At 41.5% G+C, this 22,400-nt stretch overlaps 1 protein-coding gene across 3 annotated transcripts in view; it reads right to left on the minus strand.

Annotated features, from left to right (window-relative positions):
* Nucleotides 1-2,992: 2,992 nt before the first annotated feature.
* Nucleotides 2,993-22,400, minus strand: part of LOC132390682 (metal transporter CNNM3) — a 36,326-nt gene continuing 16,918 nt past the window's right edge. For 2 of the 3 annotated variants that reach the window (XM_059963248.1, XM_059963242.1), the window contains exons 5-8: nt 20,932-21,028; nt 17,832-17,977; nt 12,141-12,276; nt 2,994-9,787 (exon numbers count right to left, since the gene is read on the minus strand). In XM_059963248.1, coding sequence (XP_059819231.1) covers nt 9,723-9,787; nt 12,141-12,276; nt 17,832-17,977; nt 20,932-21,028 — 444 coding nt within the window. In that variant the 3' untranslated portion in view covers nt 2,994-9,722. Of the gene's footprint in view, nt 9,788-12,140; nt 12,277-17,831; nt 17,978-20,931; nt 21,029-22,400 lie in introns of all 3 variants that reach the window. The other variant, XR_009510983.1, reaches the window with a different exon arrangement.

Below are 22,400 nucleotides of genomic sequence, written 5' to 3' on the forward strand. Positions count from 1 at the left end.
CGTGGATGTTTTTTTGTACAAGCTTTCTCTGCACTGATCTCTCCAACTTGAAAACTTGCGGCTGCAAGTTCACTGGGGAAGTGTTTTCCCTTTTGGAGTGGAGGAGGATGAGAAGTGACTCAATAGAGATGTACAAGATAAGAGGTGTAGAGTGGACAGCCAGAAATTTCTCCCCAGGGCAGAAATAGCTAATACAAGGAGGCATAACTTTAAGGTGATTGTCGGAAAGTATATTGAGGATGTTGGAGCTGTGCTCCTTTTGCAGAGTGGTGGTGTGTGGAGCACGCTGTCTAGTGTGGTGGTAGAAGTAGATACATTAGGGACATTTAAGAAACTCAGGCACATGGATGATAGAAAAATGGAGAGCTACAATATGCAAGAGGGAAGGATAGATCGATCTTGATGCAGGTTAAAAGGTCAGCAGTATGCCTTGGTCCAAAGGGGCCTGTGCTGTAATATTCTAAGTTGAAGACCCAATGTTTGAGAGGCCAGAGATGGCCTGTACTGGGTTTAGAGGAGTGTCTGTTGTTCTGCTAGACAGCATGGGCATGTGTGATGGCATTTGGGAGCTGACCCCAGAACATCGTTAGGTTGTTTTGTGCTTTGATGTGTATGTGGTAAGCAAATGACTCTGAATCTGAACAACACACACAAAATGCTGGAGGAACTCAGCAGGCCAGGCAGCTTCTATGAGGAAAAAAAAAGTAGTCGACATTTAGGGCCGAGACCCTTTATCAGGACGTAGGCTAACTGATCACATGGATATAATTGGGTGCCTTTTGAGGGAGAAGGGCCTGTTAGCATGCTGTATCTCTAAATTAAAATAAGAGTTGCAATCCATAATTGACAATTCCTCCCCCACACCAAATGCTGATCAATCCACTGAACTCGACCAGCAGTTTTTTTTTCTTCAAACATAAAACCTTTGGAAAAGAAAAGATCCTGTAGTTGCTGGAAATGAGCAAATGAACGAAATGAGCAAGTCAGGTAACATCCCTGGAGGGGAATAAACAGCCGATGTTTCAGGCAGGGACCCTCCATCAGGTACACTTTGTAGGTGTTCAATTCATGGACAAGCTGTGTTCTTTGTCCCCAACTCTACTCGCTTTACGCCTATGACAGTGCGGCTAAGCACAGCTCCAATGCCATATTCAAGTTTGCCGATGACGCCATTGCTGTGAGGCTAATCAAAGAAGGTGATGAATCAGCATATTGAAAATCTGGCCGAGTGGTGCTGCAACACCTTTTCACTCAATGGCAGCGACACCAAAGGACTGCTTATCGACTTCAGGAGAGGGAAACCAGTAATCATGAGCCAGTCCTCAAGAGGATCAGAGGTGGAGAGTAGTAATTTTTAAAATTCCTCGGTGAAACTATTTCAGACCAGTCTGAGACCTAGCACGCAAGTACAATTGTGAAGAAAGCTCAGCAGCACCTCAGGAGTCTGTGGAGATTCGTATGATATCTAAAACTTTGACAAACTGCAGGTGGAGAGTATATTGACTGGCTGCATCACAGTCTGCTATGGAAACACCAATATCTTCGAACAGAAAATCCTACAAAACGAAGTGGATTCAGTCCAGTACATCACAGGCAAAGGTCTCTCAACCATTGAGCACACCTACGTGAAGCACTGTCATAGAAAAGCAGCATCCATCATCAGAGATCCCAATCACCCAGGTCACGCTGTCTACTTACTGCTGCCATCAGGTAGAAAGTACAAGAGCCTCTGGACTCACGCCACCAGGTTCATGAACAGTTACTACCCCACAACCATCAGGTTCCTGAATAAAAACCATAAGAACAAAAGATATAGGAGCAGTATTAGGCCACTTCTCATCAATTCTGCTCCACCATTTCATCATGGCTGATCCAATTTTCCTCTCAGCCCCAATCTCCCACCTTCTCCCATATTCCTTTAATGTCCTGACCAGATCCTTCAGCCCACAATGCTGTGGTGACCTTTTAAAACTCCATGATCAAACTAACTCTTCCCTTCCACATTTCCCTTCATTTTTCTATCATCCATATGCATAAGAGTTTTTCAATGTCCCTAAGGTATCAGCCTCAAGAGGGTTAAGGGAACACAAACTTGCTCTTGTATCACACACAAAATACTGGAGGAATTCTTTAGTTCAGACAGTATCTATGGAGAGGAATAAACAGTCTTGCTTTTGTATTGTGTATAGGGAGCAGAGAAAGCTGTAAAAATACAAAATGGGTCATGTGAAACCGGTAACAGCGGCTTCCAAAAGTCTCCATATATCAAATGAACTGAAATCTTAACTCTGTGGGAAAGGCAGGACAAGTTCCACACACCCCCAACAATAATTCAGAGACCTAACAAGGAAAGTGAGCCCACTGTTTGTAGAGTTACTATTTGAGCTGTCCCTACAGAATCCAATGCTTGGTCTGTACCAATGCAAAGAAGGGTACCGTTTCCCATCACTTTAGCCAAAGTAATCATTCTAGTTGCTATGATTTAACACTCTTCCCTCTTCTGCTACTGGATTTTTTAAAAAAAAATTACTGTCCATTACAGCATTGGCATTTAGGACAGCAATGAAGGTCCTTCATCTCTGGTGTTCAGGACCTCCTCCATCGTCTCAGTAGCTTCCTATCGGAGCTACTGGAAAACAAGTATAATTAGACGCGATGGTAATACAAATATATATCCATTGAGGCAAATTACTTTTATAATAAGCTCTGTTCCAATCTCAGGCGAGTACTCAACCACATTATAGAACATAACAGCACAGTATAGGTCTTTCAGCCCCCAGTGTTATACCAGTTTTTAACCTGCTCTGAGATCTATATAACATTTCCCTCCCAGATAGTTCACCATTTTTCTAACAACTTAAATGCTTAAATGCCCCTAATATTTCTGCCTCTACCATCACCCCTGACAACACAATCACCACTCTAAAAAAAAACCTGACATACCTCTTGTACTTCTCTCCAATCACCTTAAAATTATGCCCCCCCCCCCATTTTCACCCTGGAAAAAAAGTCTCTGGCTGTCCACTCTGTTTCTTATCGTCTTGAACACCTCTCATCCTACTTCACTCAGTCTATCCCCAAAAGACATACTCCCTATCCTAGTAAAATAGGCCAACACATGATGCACGTTCTTCACAAGAAAAGCCAAAGCTCATTCAAACCGCCCTCATAAAACATGCTCTCCGATCCTGGTAAATATCCTCTGCAGCCTCTCTAAAGCTTCTACATCTATGCTATAATGAGGGCAACCAGAACTGAAATGAAAAATAATTGTGTAGACAAAATTATGTATATGCATTTAAGTACATCCCTCCAAGAGGACCACAGCTTTGTTGTGGTTTGGGGGCTTGTGTGCCTCAATGCCCCGCAGATCTATGCTGGCTAGAGTCAGGGCTTGATGCTTTGACTCTTGACAGGGTCACCTATGCCAAACAGGTCAAAGAATAGAGAGGCCAGACTAAGAGTGGCCCATCAGTCCTCCAGGTTTGGGGATTCAGCTCAGGACTAATAACTCTGGCTGGTAAAACAAGGTTGTTATGGAAACAGGAATGAAGAATCTTTCCACATCTGAGTATAACGGTATTCCAGAGTCCCCAAGTCCCTGCCTGACTGACAGTAGTGAAAAACAAGATGCCCTAAACACCACCCTGATGGAGGACCTTCACGGTTGCCCTAAATGCCAGCGACATAACAGGCAGTAATTAATAATATTTATGTACATCACATTCCTATGTGTAGCTGTCTGAAGAGAACCGGGGGGAGGAGGAGGAAAGAGAATGTGACAGGAAAGGGTTTTTAAGTGTCTTGTTCCAAGTGATACTGAACTCGAGGTCTGGAATCACTTCAGGGAAAAGTTCAAAACAAGCTGGACACTCCAGAGAATATATTGCAATTGTCACTAATAAGTACTTAAAGGAGCATTTTGTTCCAATTTATTAAACTGACCTGCAATCTAATGCAACAGACTTCAACTCATCCATACAATATAACATAATACAGTCCCATTTCTCTTTAAATATATATCTCCAATGTCACAATAAAAAACGTACATACAAATAACATTTTAATTGCAATGATTAAAATTATTTTGCTGGAATGTGATTTAAAATGTACCAGAAATTACATGGTTTTAATACATTTTGTTTGCATATAAAATGTAAAAGGGCAAAGTAATCCAGTCAATAAATGAAACCTGATGATTACTTCTCATTTTAGAAGTTTGTAGAAATACTGGGATAATACAAAGAGTTTAAAATAAAATTTAACTTTGGCTGAATTAGTGGCACTTACATAATGTTCTCTAAACTCTTTGGTAAAACTACAGTTATTTTAAAAATTATTTCAATTATGTTAAAAACAAAATCATTCATCTTGAATAGTGTGCTTCTCAATGTCAGCAGGCAAAACTGAGTGGAAGTGCCTCCTTGTATTCAGAATTTGACAGCCATGATCCTGTCCTTCATCCTGCAATTTAATTAACCTCACTGTGTCCATTTGCACAATTTGATTACATCAACTAAAATCAAGAGATTCTGCAGATGCTGGAAATCCAGAGCAGCACACACAAAATGCTGGAGGAATTTGGCAGGTCAGGCAGCATCTATGGAGGGGAATAAAGAGTCGACGTTTTAGGCCAAGACCTTTCGCCAGTCCTGATGAAGGTTCTCGGCCAGAAACGTTGACTATTTATTCCTCCCTGTGGATGTTGCTTAAACTTGCCAGAGTTCCTCCAACATTTTGGGTGTGTTGCTCTCAATACCAATTAAACTGATCCTTACCAGGAGCTCCTTGAAACTGTTTCAGGCTTTTCATGTTTGGCAAGACTATCAGTCAGATCCTATCCTCAGCTCACTTCAAAGCTCTGATGCCTTCTAATAGGTCCTTCTACAAGCAGCCAAGAGAAGCAAACCCAGGATGAATTCCACTCTGTCTCAGAACATTGAACCGTACAACACGGACAGGCTCTTTGGACTATAATGTTGTGCTGAACCAATTCAATTGGTAATCAAATGGCTGATTAATCCTTCCATTTTCCTTACATTCATGTATCTATCTAAATGTCTCTTAAGTCTCCACAGAACAGAGAACCAAGTTAATTTTATCAACCACTTTCCACCCAAGACTGATCTGCTTCGTATAAAGCAGGGGTTTACAGACCCCCTTGCTTAATTGGTCCATGGCAATAAAAAAGGCTGCAAAGCCCCAGTTAAAAGAAGCATAAAAGCTGAGACTTTCTTGCTGTATGGGTCAGTTATTAACACGACTGAAAGCACGATTTAGCCCAAAATTTCAACCATTTTCTGTATGCAGGAGTTTCAGGAAAAGGCTACAGAGATTAGAGACCACCACACACTTTAAGTATTTACAAATAAAATTGGTATAGTCATGTAGATTTTCATGATCACCTGCAGCTAGTTTGCAGAAAATAAGATTTACAGGAGACATGCTGAAGAAATGATCACAAGCAGTAACCATTCTCAGTTAAGAGGTAGCCCTCATTCCAGCATCCATGCGCAACTTTCTCTGAAGATACAGTGGTCTTACCAGCATTCTCAAAAGGGAAGGAACATAATTGTGCAAAAAGTTAACAACAAGGTAAGTGGACAGGCTGTCCAATAATTCCTAAAGTGCTGCCTTTCCAGTCAAACTGGTATTTATTTTTTATTTGATGCCCTTTCAGCCCATCAAGCCATACAGCCCAGCAACCCACCTATCCAACCCTAGCTTAATCACGGGACAATTTACAATGACCAATTAACCTACCCAGGTACATCTTTGCACTACGGGATGAAACCGGAGTACATATAAACTTCTTACAAACAGCACCGGAATTGAATCCCTAACTCCAGAAAGCCCCTAACTGTAATAGTGCACACTAACCACTACGCTTTAAGCTTTTATTTAATTTGGCAATTAAAAGTAATACTTTCATTCACTCTTCCTGCATGAATTCAGCATAAATATCTCACACTGGATAAACACAAGAGAATCTGCAGATTCTAGAAATCTTAAATAACACAAAATTCTGGAGGAACTCAGCAAGTCAGGCAACATCTATGGAGTGGAACAGATTTGGCTGAGACGCTTTATCAAGGTATGTTGCGTTTTGTGTTGTTCTGCCTAGCATTGTGGGCATATGCTAGAATGTGTGGCAACACTTGCAGGCTGTCCACAGCACATCAGTGGGTGCATTAGTTGTCAATATAAATGACGCATTTTACTATAAGTATCAATGTACAGACGTGAACTTGCAATGTTGATTTCCTCCTGCATTGAGTGTGAAAGACAAAGACAGGATAAATCTACACAACGTAAAACCGTGAATCTCTCACACACACACACACACACTCACACAGACACACACACACACACACACACACACTCATTCCTAAATCTCAAAGGATTACTGCAGAATTCCTCCTGCCACTATAGAAATGCCAAAATAGTGCCATTCTTTAAAACCTCTCCAGTTACTAGTCTTTCATGTAAACAGAGAAGGCCTTTGAAGATGGGCTACACCTGGCCCAGGACAGAGGACTCCAGGCTACTTGCTTTGATGGCCTATGTCCCAGTAGGGGTGATGGGCTTAACTGCAATGTCACAGATAGTCTTTCGGATAAGCTGTTAAATCAGTTCACTGTTTTGTTAGGGTTAACTGCACAAGATGGCCCAAGATACGAGATTGCACAGAAGGTAAGAACGATGCATTAATAGCCTATAGCAGGGGTGTCAAACTCATTTTAGGCCACGGGCCGGATTGGGCAAAATGCAGCTTCATGTGGGCCGGATCAGTCGGGCGCGTGCGAACGCAGCTTTCATTGCCTCCGTTTTTTCAGCCTGTTCTCATGTGTCTCAGTCTCTGCTATAACTACAAAGTGTTTCACTTCACAAATTCTGTTTCTTATGAAGAAGACTGCTGAGCAAGCATTATTTTTATGATCGGTATTAACTTCATATCGCCGGGCCATTAATAATTAAAATAATAGATCTAAAATAATCTCGCGGGCCGGATATGGCCCGCGGTCCTTGAGTTTGACATCACCGGCCTATAGAAATGAAGGACATGATAAACATTTTTAAAACTTAAAAGTACTCAACAGTTACCATTTACAACTTCAAATCAAATTTCATTAAAATTAGATGAGCCAAAGACAGTTAAAATTACCAAACAAAAAATACTGGAATGTGTGAGTGTCTAGTTGACTGTATATTTACATTTGTGGGTGTCATTACAAACACAGCATCTCAGAGGGTGAAAGTCATTCACAAATTCCTCTGATTTTGTGCTCCATAGGATCTTTCTAGAGAAGGGACTCCCAAACCTTCTTTATGCTATGGACCAATAGCATTAGGCAAGGGGTCTATGGACCTCAGGTTGGGAACCCATGTTCTAGAGACATAGTCATGCCTTATCTAGCCTAAGTGACTATTCTCAGAGAAGCCTTGATCACATGCATCTTAATGCACAAAGTATCACAACACTCTCTTGTTCTCATTTCAAACAGCACCAGGAAACTGGGAACTCTTACCAAGATCAGAGTGGAGTACGTGGATTAGGAAGCAAAGTTGCAAGACAAATCATCTTATTGGATGGTGGGGAGAGTTAAAGGGGTGACATAGCTTACTTCACTTTTTAATTAATGTGTTCAGTGTTCCACCAAGATGTAACACTGAGCATCACAGAAAGTCATTCCTACCTGTGGCCATCAAACTTTACAACTCCTCCCTAGGAGTGTCGGACACCCTGAGCCAATAGGCTGGTCCTGGACTAATTTCCACTTGGCATGATTAACTTATCATTATTTAATTATTTATGGTTTTATATTGCTATATTTCTTCACTATTCTTGGTTGGTGCAGCTGTAACGAAACCCAATTTCCCTTGGGATCAATAAAGTATGTCTGTCTATCTTATACCCAAGATTAATTACACTAGACAACAAAGATTTTGCTTTCTGAATACTTTTGGGTATATCTTAGGTCTTGGGCCACTGATCATCAAAATCACCATGAAATTTCCCCAGCACACACTATTTTTTGAAATCGCCTATATTTGTTATTTCAATTCATAATTCAAGTCAGAATAACAGATGCCAAGATTAAGAAAGGCATTTTTGGGGGTCCACAAATCAAACTGGTCATCAATGACTGGCAATTCAAAGAACTTCTAGTAGGACTGGAGAAAATGGCATGGAAGACATTCAAGGACATTGCTTAAAAATCTGTTGGCAACTAGAGCACCAAGCTACGTGCAGCTGTTTGACAAACATGTTTCAAGCATACAAAACTGTGAAGTGCAACATGTCAGTAAAGATTCATTTTCTGCATTCTCATTTAGACTTCTTCCCAGCAAATTTTGGCACGGTGAAGGGTTTCACCAGGACGTTGCAGTCATGGAGAAACAGTAACAGGGCAACTGGAACTGTTCAATGCCCGCTGATTATTGTTGGACATTAAATGAGAAGCCTCAGAAAGTACAAATGAAAACCATCAACAAAACATCTTTAGCTTAGTTGAACTATTGCAAAGTGTTAGCTCCGATAATATTCAACAGAAGTGTTTTTCCAAATTCCTACACGATACAATTGGTCTGAAAGTATATTTGTGGTCAGCTTCAAGTGGTCTATCATAAACAAAACAAAAATTGTGGAAGCAACACTTTTGAAAAACTTTGTTGTCCAGTGTAATACAGGAAATTGCAAGCTGATCCTTCTAATCTTCTGAACTGTTTGGCTTCACATCAGCTACCACATAGAAGTTTGCAGAAAGTCAAAGTTGGCACTCCCAGAAAAATGTTGTAGAATGTGCAGGTCCCCTTTCTGATGGGCAGGTAACCCAAGGCTCTGACTATTAACAGAAGTCAATATAAATATTGTAGAAATGGCAAAAAGGCCCTATTCTCACTAAGTTACGTCTTTCTTTCATCCAATCAGTGAAGCAACCTCATTCAATCCAGTCAGAGTCACTCGTTGGGGGTGGGGTAATTGTTTTAAACTTTAAGCTTATAAAAAATATTCTATGGGGCCATAATAAGATCACTCACTCCTTCCTAGCATCCACACTATTATTTTTCTCTCAATTCACAAGTTTCCTAAGCAATGTCACAGTGCCGCTGTATTCTCCCCCTACTCTACAGCAGTGATTTGATTTCAAAAATAGCTAACCACGAAGCTTTCTTCTTAAGCACAGCCACTGCGGGAATTGAAAGGCCAGCAAGCTAATGACAAGGAGTCCGAGACATTTTGAAATCTGGATTTCACCATGATATAACCATTGTAACATTTTTAAAAAGTGATGTATTTAATTTTGTTATTGCTGGAAAAGATCTTCATTCTGTAGTCTTCAAGTAACAGCACATGAACCCGTAGACCACGGGTACAAAAGTCAAGATGAAAGTTTTATCTATTATATGCAATAGATTAATAACAATTATAACCTTGAAGTCTAAAAATCACAGATACCAGTTCTATCTGAGGAATCAGTCACGTTAGTTTTTTTTTATAAAGTATAACACACTCCACTGTCTTTTCACTGTGCACAATATCTACAAAAATAAGTCCTCTTCTTTCCCCAACTCTGCATTGCAATAGCAAATGCACGCAGTCTTTCCAACAAACTGGGTGGCACTAGCTCCAGCCGGCCCTACACGGTATGCTCACAGCTTACTGAAGTGGTGTGGCTCTGGGCACAGAAGACACAAACACTCTCCGTGGCTTCCCTTCACTAGACGCCAGCGTTCCTCTCAGGGCTGTCTTCCTCGCTAGTCTGCGATTTACTTCTGCTAGTGCCTGATGACGACACGGGGGTGGGGGGGGGGGGGTGGAAAAAGCATATTAAAGTTAACTTTTTATCATCGGAGTTCAATACAAATATCTGTGACATCCATTCAGTGCCAAAAAGTGTAAATATGTGAGATGCGAACAGCAGCCTCTATCAGGAGGACTGTACAAGGGAAATGTTGAACAATATTCCGTCTCTCTCTTGCTTAGTTTTCATTACCTTATCTTCAAAATCAATCAGGCAAATGAAATTTACAAGATATTTGAGAAGAAAATTTAGAAGACAACTATTTTTTTGGGTCTCCTAATAGACAATGGAAATAGTCTTAACAGGAATGTGAGCCTTTAAGGTGGCTGTTTAGCTATCGTTCAAGTTTGTAGTGACTGCTCAACAGCAGGGTCAAAATCTGTTACTGCTAAGCGAGAAAAAGGTGACCTGATTACCATCTTTTACAGTTTCAAAATAACAAAAAAGGAAAAGGGCCCGAAGCAAAAGTTTGGGCACCCTGCATGGTCAGAACTTAGTAACAGCCCCTTTGGCAAGTATCACAGCTTGTAAACACTTTCTGTAGCCAGCTTACTCTTATTTTAAGAGTCTTTTAATTTTTGTTTGGGGGGTTTTCGTCCATTCTTCCTTGCAGGGTCCTGAAGAGTCTGTTTCTGGAGTTTTCAATAACTAAGAAATAACTTGTATTCTACTTTAGTTCAACTGCCCACCATCATCTTTAAAACTTTACTCATTTCTATTTGGAGCTGCAAAAGTTAGTTTGCTCACGTTCCTACATCACTTCAGCAGTTTTTGGATTATGTTGGTCACTGTGTTTTGTTTGCCTCTTTATACTTGGCTGTATTACATTTCAGTCTTTGTTCTGCCACTCATCGATTTTGCTCAAATTACTGCACATTTATTTCAGAAGGAGGCCTCCTCAGATTCCACTGCTGATCATTTGCCATTATTCGCATCTTGATCGGTCTGCACTCGCTTTCATTCCAAGTTCCACAGTTTCTAACCAAAAACACCTGCACCCCCAATACCACGCCTGGGCAGTCTACTCCTTGGATCGTTTCCCCTTACAGTCACACTATTGATGACTGGTCATTCACTCCTCCCAGTCATTCAGGTTTAACCATGAATTCCTATAATTCTTTCCGAGTCGAAGCAGTTCAGTAGAACTTTATCAAGATGACTCTAGGAAAAATGGATTCATGCCATTGATTCACAGTTATATTATTTCTTCAGTTGTCATGGAAAATGGTGACGCAGTACACTTCTTCCACTGAATCCAAGTCAACATCTGTTTCCCCAAGCTAGTTCATGTTCAAACTTTATAATTAATCCCATTATTTTAATTTAAGGGATGGAAGACAAATATTTATGTGATGGTGACCATAATGAATATGAGCACATTAGATTATTTATCTAGTGTCACCTTTTACAAGGACTCCATCTGGATTTAGAAGTCTAACACATTTTGTTTCAGCATTCCGTATAAAGTCATCTTTAGCCAGTACATGATTTACAGCTCTGATCACAATCATGCATTTCAAATTGGGTATCTACGCGCAGAAACCACTTTATTAGGTACACCAGCTTGTTAATGCAAATACCTAATCAGCCAATTATGTGGCAAAAACTCAATGCATAAAAGCAGGCAGACATGGCCAAGAGGTTCAGTTATAGTTTAGATCAGGATGGGGAAGAAATGTGATCAGTGATCTTGATGATGGAATGTTTGTTGGCACCACACAGGGTGGCTTGAGCATCTCAACTCCTTGGTTGGTGCAACTGTAACGAAACCCAATTTCCCTTGGGGGTCAATAAAGTCTGTCTGTCTGTCTGTCCAAAGTGCTGATTTCCTGGGATTTTCATGCACAACAGTCTAGGCTTCACAGAGAATGGTGTGAAAAGCAAAAACACATCCAGTGAGCGGCAGTTCTGTGGTCAAAATCTCCTCATAAATGAAGAGATTGGAGGAGAATGGCAAGACTGGTTTAAGCTAACAGGAACTCAAATCACCACATGCTACAACAGTGGTGTGCAGAAGAGCATCTCTGAATGCACATTATGTCGAACCTTGAAGTGGTTGGGCTACAGCAGCAGCAGACCACACTGGGATCCAACCCTGTACCTAATGAAGAGGCCATTGGAGTGTGAATTTAGGAGAAGACTTCCAAATGTACCATTCTTTGGGACTATGTGGAAGAATGCTTCCTGCCCAAACACCTTTGCGGCTATCTTCGGTTTCAATCCTGATTAGGTATCCTTACTTTGTTTCATTTTAATCCAGAACCGTCAGAATACAATTATTAAAATATCCCCATCAATGCAGCTAATTCATTCATAAAACAAAACAAAACTCACATGTGGAAAAATTCTGCTTATTGAGTAACTTCGCCTGGCTGGTAGGCATCACCTTCAGTTCAAAGGTGTCTGGTAATGGAGAAGAGCTCTGCAATTTTGAGGCCATAAGTGCATTTAAATACTGCATTCGGGTAACCTATGGAAAAAAAGCACATACATATAGAGCTTGAAGCAGCAATATCTGAAATTCCCATTTATTGTGGCATAAATCTCCGCCTTGGATGGTCCCCAAGCCCAGCTGCAAAAGGAGGAGGGTGGGCATGGGGCTAGCAACCCCACCCAAAGCCACAGAAAAACTAACAGAAGCTCCAGGGTAAAGGACTCCAGTAAGCTGCTGTAGGGATGTTAAGCTTAAGAAGAAAGTGACGCAAATTGGAACATTAGCAAAGTATTGTCTATTACAGATCATTACAACAGATCAGCAGCAGAACCATTATCTATCCGTGACTCAATGACAAGTATATCACCCAAAAATACAAATTCTCTTTAGCATGCTGCTGTTAAAAATAACATGCCACCTTCCCCACCACCCAGACCAGGCTCTTGTTGCCTACAGGTAGAAGGTACAAGAGCCTCAGGACTCACACCACCAGGTTATTACCCCACAAACATCAGGATCTTAAACAAAAGAGGATAACTACTCACTTGCCCACCCATTGAGATGTTCGCACAACCAATGATCTCACTTTAAGGACTTTATCTTGTTACCTGATGTTCTCATTATTTATTGCTATTTATTTATATTTGCATTTGCACAGTTTGTTGTCTTCTGCACTCTGATTTTTCATTGCTCCTGTTACAGTAGTTACTATTCTATAGACTTGCTGAGTATGCCCGCAGGGAAATGAATCTCAGGGTTGAACATGGTGACACACGTACTTTGATAATAAAATTTATTTTGAACTTTGAATCTAGCCCAAATGGTCTTTTTTCAGATGGGCGTTCAAGAGTTGGAGACACTGTGGTAGAGCCGAATTTCTCATCCTATCCAATCCCAGATATGCTTGACTGTATCGCTGGGCACAGGGCAAACACCATCCATAGATCCACCGATGACACATCTATTGTCAGCAGAATCTCAGATGGTCGCAAGGAGGCATACAGGAGTGAGATAGATAGGTTGGTTGAGTGGTGTCATAACAGCAACCTTGAACTCAATCAACGTCAACAAGACCAAGGAATTAATTGTTGACTTCAGAAACAGGTGTTTAGGAGAATGCACACCAGTCCTCATTGAGGGATCAGCAGTGGAAAAGGTGAGCAGCTTTAAGTTCCTGGATGTCTATATCGCTAAAGATATACCATGGGTCCAACATACTGAAGCAATTAAGAGGGAGGCGCACCAGTGGTTATATTTCATTTGGAGTTTAAGGAGATTTGGTTTGTCTAAGACTCTAGTAAATTTCTACAGATGTACCATGGAGAACGTTCTGAGCAGTTGTATCACACACCTGGTATGGAGGGGCCACTGCACATAATTAGAAAAGGCTGTAAACTCAGCCAGCTGCATCATGGGCACCAGCCTCCCCACCATCAACTGCAATGCCTCAAGAAGGCAGCAACCATCATTAAAGACCCTCATCATACAGGACACACCCTCTTCTCATTACTACCAATGTTTTAGGAACAGCTGAACAGTCCTTTCTCATAAACACCTTACCATTTTGCTCTTTATGCACTATTTATTTTTATATTTCTTATTGTAACAGTAATATTTTATTACTGCACTGTACTGCTGCCACAAAGCAGCAGATTTCACAATATATGTCAGAGATATTAAAACTGATTCTGTTGGTACTTAATAATAACAGTTGTCAGGAACACAATAGCCTAATTTGTCATTCTCAACCCAGTGCTCAAACCTCTCTACTATCCAGAGGTGGCGTGCAGACTTCCCTGGTCCAGTAGCAGACTTCTCTGTACATTTCCTTGTCATGGACCACATTGTGCAAGGCATTCCATAGTGTTACAAGGAACTGAAAAGGGCTTGGACTCATTTCACTAGATTTTTATTTTCAGAATCAATGTGCTTTACAGATAAGTTAAGGCTTATTGTGTAATGTTACCACTGATGTGGAAAAGTTAGGCAGGTAATTCACATTCCACAAGATGCTATAAAATAGAATTGAGATAAGTTACCAGATGATCTAGTGATGCTTTTAACTTTAAGGTTAGCAGCAGATGTTCGTCCCACTGCCATCAGGGAAAAGACTCCGACCAGGACCACTAGACTCAAAAACAGTTAGTTCCCCCAAGCTGTCAGGCTGATCAACAACACTTCCACCCAGCTTCACCACGCAGCACACTTTAACACAAACAATCAGTCTATGTACTGTACAAAACAGTTACTTGTACACTGTGTTGTAAAGGAAAGCCTTTACATTTCCTGTGGGTTTTTTTGCATTCTTTATTTTTGTATTTTTTTAAATGCGGCATCGTATCCACAGTAACAATCATTTTGTTCTCCTGTACACTCATGTACAGAAGAATGACAATGAACTATCGTGAATCTTGAATTCCCCTGTTCTCCATAGTACAGTGGGAATTTTTACATCCATGTCAAAGTCAAAGGCTTGGTTTATCAAAATAGTAGCATCTCACAAAGTGGAATATTACTTCAGCTGTACCCCAGCGTGGCAGCCAAGATGGAGCTCAAACCTCCAGGACTTGAACCCACATCAATACAGGAGAACGTTACAACTGAAAGGTATGGCCTGTTGTGGGATTCAAACTTACACTCACTCCTCAATCACACCTTATGTATTTGTGCACAAGTACAACAGTCTGGCCCGTTATTACACTGCTCTGAAGTTTGAACAGGGAAATGTAATTTATATACAAAAATTAACTAGCTGGTTGCGGGTATTAATCCAAACTGTGCTCTTCTCAATTCCTTCATTTGCAAATATAAGTCATGGCACATTTTCAGGCTTAATAAACAATTAAATCTACGTCTTAAAGGCAAATAATACTTGAGAATTAATAAAATAACTCTTCAATAGCGTTTCCCTAGAATCCTTAGTTTAACGTCAAAATTCCACCATCTTACAGTGCAAAAATTATTAAAGCAGAAGCCTGATGTGTGTCAGCTGAGAGAGGGTGCTCTCATCTCTAGAAACCCACACCAGTTCAGGAAGTGAGCATCACAGCTGAAATGTGATGGGGAATCGTCAGTGCTATTCACAGGGTAATTCAGCATGATCTTAACCCTATTTACACAAATGGTATAGTAGACTTCACTCCACTATTTTATCCCTCAGAGCCTTCCCAAAAATGCAAGGACAACAATGTTGGAATTGAATAATTGATTGAATAGTGTTACAGTACTGTACAAAAGTCTTATGTACACATCTATAGCTAGGGTAATTTTATGTTTTGCACTGTGCTGCTGCAACAAATAAAAATCATGACCTATGTGAATGATGATAAACCTGTTTCTGATATGGGTCTCTATTGCGGACTGAAAGTGGGAAGGGGCAGGGAGAGCGGAATCATGGTTGGGAAAAGGGGAAGGGAGAGGGGAGGGGGAGCAGGAAGCAGGATATATCTGCTCTTTCAAGCCCATGTATTTCTCCAGCATCTCATATTCTTCCTTACTATGTCTAGTTGGTTGGCCAATACCCGCTTATCACAGGATCTTAGCCCTGTCATTCTCCACTACCTTCTCAGGTGTTTCCCATTAAGACTTGGGAGTGTCTGATCCATACTCACCACAGGTGTTCCTGTACACAATTCCTACAACTTGGTTGTGCCGTTCAGTGTGTGCTGTCCCTGTCTGCATCTTGCACCCTGCTACTGTGTGCTGGGTTTCAGTGGATTCCTTGCACAGTCTGCACCCTGGGTCTTGTCTACGTGACAGACTCCTGCCTCTATCGCTCTTGTGCTCAGCAGCTATTCTTGTGCAGCTGTGAGCAGAGCCTCTGTGCTGTCCCTCAGCCCTGCCATTTCCAGCCATCGGTAAGACTTTATGTCAGCCACCCCTGATATCCCTGTCCTGCCAGGGCCTCTGCTCCTGCCTCACCCACTTCCACTTCCATGTCCCCTGCCTATTGTCTGAGGTATTCTCCTAGCAGGGCATTCTTAGGGACCATCTTTCTGACAAACTCGTGTATGTTTCATACTACTTCCAGGAATGTGGCCTTGACACTTCCAAAGTCACATCCTCCTTTACTCCAGCAGGACTGGATGGAATCCTCCATGTATTGTTAGTAGTTTCTGGGTCTTGATGTCAGCGGCTTCCAGTTTATTCCTTGTCCAACACACTATTGCAGCTGGGTATCTGATTACTATTGGGGGAATGTGTTGACGAATCTGCTCTTGTTCTTCCCATTCAGCTGGGTTTTTTTGGACCTGTCTCTCTTTGGAGGTACTTGAATGTTGCAGCCTTCCTTGTGTCCTCATCCTGGCTTCCATGTGCCTGCAGGATCCCCAGGTATTTGTAGCTGCCCTGTACATCTGGTATGTGGCCTTCAGATAACTTGACTCCCCCAGTCCAAATGACATCCTGATGTCTCTGCTGTACACCTTTGTCCGGAGAATTAGTGAGTCAATGTCTCTTTCATTTTTGGCATACAGCTTCTCATCCATGTACAGGAGGTGGCTGACGGTCACTCCACTCTTAAACCTGTACCTGTATCCACTCTGAGGTGATCTGGCTGAGAGGGTTCAGCCTATGCAGAACAGCAGTGGGGATTGTGCATGACTCTGGTATATTCCACATCTGACGGCCATTTGTGCTATTGGCTTTGAGTTAACTTCTACCATTGTTCTCCAACAGCCCAGAGTTCTTGATGAAGGTCCTTAGCGTCTTGTTGACCTTGTACAGAGACAGGCGTTCCAGGACCCACACGTGGGGCATTGTGTCGTATGCTTTTGGGTAGTTGATCCAGGCTGAGCTTAGATTGGTTTGCCGAGTCCTGGAGTCTCACGTGACTGCTTTGTCTACCACTAGTTGGTGCTTAGGGCCTCTGGTTCCATTACCAATCCCCCTCTGAGCAGAGCTCAGGATTTACACACGTTCCTTCACCTTGGTGGCTATGATGCCTGACAGGAGCTTCCATGTTGTTGACAGGGAGGTTACAGGCCAGTGGTTTGATGGTGTTGCTCTTTTGTGAAGACCCTCCATAATGAGCACTGCCCTTCCTTGAGTTAGCCAGTTAGGGTGGGTGCCTGCTTCAAGCAGCTGAGTCATTTGAGATGCCAGCCATGTTAATTTCTTTAGCCAATAGGCATGGATCATGTTAGGCCCTGGTGATGTCCAGTTCTTCATGCTTGTTACCCGCTGCTGGACGTGTGTATATGTATACACAGAGACTTCTGCACAGTGCAGTTATACCTTATTGAATCTAACAGTTTTTATTATGTATTGTAATGTACATTCCCCTCTCCCTGCTGCCTTCCCACCCTCAGTCCACAATACAAACTCATATCAGAATCAGGTTTCTCATCACTCACATATTCAATGAAATTTGTTTTTGCAACAGCACTACAGTGCATACATAAAAGTACCACAGTACTGTCTGAGGCACTCCGGCTATACATACGTGCTTAAGACTTTTACACTGTATGTATAAAGAAAACATCGAAAATCTAACTCTGCATTTCACCTTCCAGGTGATGACTGCCACCATTATGTAATTCCAATACTTCCTGCCTCAATTTATCTCTTCATTACCCTTACACTGATCTTACCTTTAGAACCTGCAGGTCATTAAGTGCTCGTACGGTGTAGTCGGGGCAGTACATGGATACGTTCGCATTCTCCCCAGCTTCCAACAGGTCCCTGGAGAACGGGTCTCGTTGACTCCACTTGACACTAGTAGCTGGTGATTGGTTCACTATGGAAACCAGAGCTAAATGACTATAGTTTAAAGTAAATTTTATTATCAAAGTACATACATGTCACCATATACAACCTTGAGATTCGTTTTCCTGTGGGAATACTCAGCAAATCAGAAGTATGATAGGATCAACAAAAGATCAACCAGAGTGCATAAGACAACAAACTGTGCAAATGCAAACTTAAATTAATAGCAATAAATAACATAAATAAAGAACTCGAGATAATGAGATGAATAGTCCTTAAGGTGAGATCATTGGTTGTGGGAATATTTCAATGATGGGGCAAATGAGTATTATTATCCCCTTTTATTCAAAACCCTGATGGCTGAGGGGTAATAACCGTTCTTCAACCTGGCAGTGCGAGTCCTGAGACTCCTGTACCTTCTGCCTGATGGCAGCAGCAAGAAGAAAGCACGACCTGGGTGGTGGGGATCTCTGCTTTCCTATAGTGCCACTATATGTACAACCCATAGAAATCAGACTGTTATAAAGATAGCATCAATTAACCATTCTTAGTATTTTCTCACATGCCCTTAATTAAACCCCTTATTTATACCACTTTTACAACTAATGATAGTCCTGCCTCTTGGTACTTCATGTTAACATTAGTCAGGTTGAAGGGTTTTAACTTGCTTAGTCCAAGGACAATTTAGAACTACATTTGGTGATATCTAACGGACAATGCAATTGTCTCGTGATGGCATTTTCCTTTCTGCAAGTGATTGCTAAGATGCCACATAATGTGCAAAGTAAATGCAATGAAATTTTGTGAGAAGAATGTACTCTAAACACACAGGAACAGAAGATGATGATTAAGATCACTGAGCAGGTTTCACATTCTAATCCCCTACACAGTCCCATCAAATATTCACAGGGCAGCTACAACATGGGTTGGGTACAGAGTCAAGCTCCCCCTACAGTCCCATCAAATATTCGCAGGGCTACATGCAAGTCTTTTTTTTATTATTAATATTAAATAAATCTTTCATTTTTATTAATTTTTTAAGAGAATGGATATTGGACTGTTGGCTAACGATGCTGGAGAGGTACTGATGGGGGATACAGAAATGATGGAGGAACTTTGTGTCAGCCTTCACTCTGGAAGCCACGAGCAGGATGTTAGAAACTCGAGAACGTAAGGAGGTGAAGTGACTGTTGCTGTTGTCACTAAAGAGAAGCTGCTCCGGATGCTGAAAGGTCTGAAGGTAGATAAATAACCTGGACTAGATGGACTAAATCCCAAGCTTCTGAAAGAGGTGGCTGAAGAGATTGTGGAGGCATTAGAAATGGTCGTTCAATGATCACTAGGTTCTGGAATGGTTCCGGAGGACTGGAAAATTGCAAATGTCACTCCACTCTTTAAAAAGAAAGAAAATTGTAGGTCAGTCTGCCTGACTTTAGTGGTTGGGAAGATGTTGGATTCCACTATTAAAGATGAGATTTTGGGGTACTTGGAGGCACATGATTAAAGTAGGCCAATTCAGCATGGTTTCCTTGAGGGGAATTCTTGCCTGACAAATCTGTTGGAATCCTTTGAGGAAATAACAGCAGGATAGACAAAGGAGAGTCAGTGGATGTTGTTTAGAAGGCCCTTGACAAGGTATAGCACATGAGGCTGCTTAAAAAGATAAGAGCCAACAGTATCACAGAAAAGATATCAGCTTGGATAGAAGACTGGTTGATTGGCAGGAGGCAAACACTGTGAATAAAGGGGGCCCATTCTGGTTGGCTATCAGTGACAAGTTGTGTTCTGCAGGGGTTGGTATCGGGACCTCTACTTCTCATGATACATGTTAATGATCTGAATGACAGAATTCATAGCTTAGTGGCCACATCTGCAGACGATACAAACATAGGTGGAGTGTTACCTCAAACTTTGAGGAAGCAGGGAGTTTGTAGAAGAACTTGGATAGATTGGAAGAATAGGCATAGAAGTGGCAGATGGGATGCAGTGTATGATCATGGACTTTGGTAAAAGAAAGAAAGGCGTTCTGTTCACTGCTGTCTGTTAGGAGTTTGTATGTTTTCTGGACATGACTATATTGCCTTCCTCTGTGCTCTTGTTTACTCCCACCTTCCAAGGGTGTACAGGTTAGTAAGTAAATGATTCCAGGATTAAACGGCCTGAAGAGCGTTTGATGACTCTGGACCTGTATTCACTGAAATTCAGAAGAATGAGGGGTGACCAAATTGAAATCTATCGAATGGTGAAAGGCCTTGATAGAGTAGAAGTGGAGAGGATGTTTCCTATGGTGGGAGAGTCTAGGACCAGAGGGGACAGCTTCAGAATAAGGAGGGGGATGCGTCCTTTTAGAAGAGATAAGGAGATATTTATTTGCCAGAGAGTGGTGAATCTGTGGAATTCATTGCTACAGGCGGCTGTGGGGGGCCAAGTCTTTACATATATGTAAGGCAGAGGTTGACAGATTCTTGATTGGTCAGGGCATGGAGGGATATGGGGAGAAGCAGGATATTGGGGCTGACAGGGAAATTTATTAGCCATCATACTATGGTGCAGCAGAGTTGATGGACCACATGGGCTAATTCTTCTATCTGTTATCGTCCTCATTGTTGACATGAGTGTAATTGGGTGGCATGGGCTCTTCAGGCCATTGGGGCCTCTACTGTACAGTATTCCCAAATAAATAAAAAATTAAGGACATCTAATTTTATGACTGCAACAGAACTTCTGTAGATATTTTAATAAAGATCACATGCACATTTTAAGAAGTATGCATCTGTCCTACAATATATCACCTTCCCCCAACAAGAAAATTGAACAGATACCCAAAGCAGGGCATAAATCAGTAAGATAGAGACAGAGAGTCAGAAAACACACCCTCCAACAAGCTTCTCATTCAGATCCCTCCTTACAAATTACTCCAGTTACTCAGAACATTGGTATCTGCTATCTTTTTTTCTAAAACAGAAGCACATTTTGAAACCTTACCAGACGAAGGAACAGTTAGTGCAGAAACGCCATAATATGTGAAGGCTCCATTTTCAAACTTCAGACCCTCCTTGCCAATTTCCACCTCCACTCGGCCCTGTAGATAAAATAGGGTGACCCATTGTCTTAATACTGTGCTAAATTCCAACATGATGCAAAGTTTAAAGTTTAAATTACATTGGAATTAGCCTACTATTCTCACATTACAAGATAGAGTGAAAAGTAGATCAAATCACTGCACAGCGCACTGAGAACATGGTAAAGTAATAACAATGCAGATTAAAGTGTAACAGCTACAGAGAAAGTGCAGTACAGGTAAACAATATGGTAGCAGCATATCAAGGTAATCTACGAGGTCAAGAGTCTATCTCGTCATTCTAGGAAACTATTTAATAGAATAAGAGTACTACTGCACAGGAACAGGTTCTTCAGCCCATTTAGCCTTTACCAAACTGTTATTCTGCCTAGTACTATCTACCTGCACCAAACCATTGCCCTCCATACAGCTCCTATCCATCGTGTGTCTACTCTTTTATGTATTACAATCAAACCTGTATCCACCACTTCTGCTGACAGCTCGTTCCATACTTGCACCACCTTCTGAATGAAGACATTGCCCTTCAGGTTCTCTTTAAATATTTCACCTTTTACCCGGAGCCTATGAACTCTGGTTCTACCCTCACCCCACCTCAGGGGAAAATCCTGCAAATACTGTGTTTATTTCATCTACCTCCTCATAATTTCATATACCTCTATATGATCTCTCCTCATTCTCCTCTGATCCAGGGAATAAAGTTGTAACCTATTCAACCTTTCCCTGTAATTCAGGTCCTCAAGTCCCAGCAACATCCCTGTAAATTTTCTCTGCACTCTTTTAATCATATTGATATTTTCCCTGTAAGTAGGTGACCAGTACTGTACATAATGCTTCTAATTATGCCTCACCAATGTCTTATACAATTTCAACGTAACATCTCATCCCCTGTAGTCAACACTCTGATTTATGAAGACCAATGTGCCAAAGGCTCTCTTTACGGCCCTCTCTACCTGTGACATCACTTTCAAGGCTGTACGGCCATGTGTTCCCAGATCCCTCTGTCCTACTGCACTCTTCAATGCCCAACCATTCATGGCACAATTCCAACCCTTTGAGCTCAAACAGCATGTCAACGGGGACGTGCCAAACATCTTTGCACAGGTCACACTGGAATGACAACAGATATAACAAGACTTTAGACAAAAGGCTAATTTTACAGATTACCAATTCCACAGAAAAATTAAGTCTCTGCTGGGCAGTCTGTCTGCTTAAGTCTGAGAGGAATACGACATGCATATACCCTGCTGCGAAAAGAAGTGAGCAGTTTTGGGCATTGGGTAGGGCTCAGAGGTTGTTCACAAGAACGATTCCTCGATTGAAAGGGTTATCGTACAAGGAGTGTTTGATGGTTCTGGGCCTGTACTTGGTGGAG

The sequence above is a fragment of the Hypanus sabinus genome, chromosome 1 (assembly GCF_030144855.1).
Source record: "Hypanus sabinus isolate sHypSab1 chromosome 1, sHypSab1.hap1, whole genome shotgun sequence".
In the NCBI taxonomy this organism is placed as follows: Eukaryota; Metazoa; Chordata; class Chondrichthyes; order Myliobatiformes; family Dasyatidae; genus Hypanus; species Hypanus sabinus.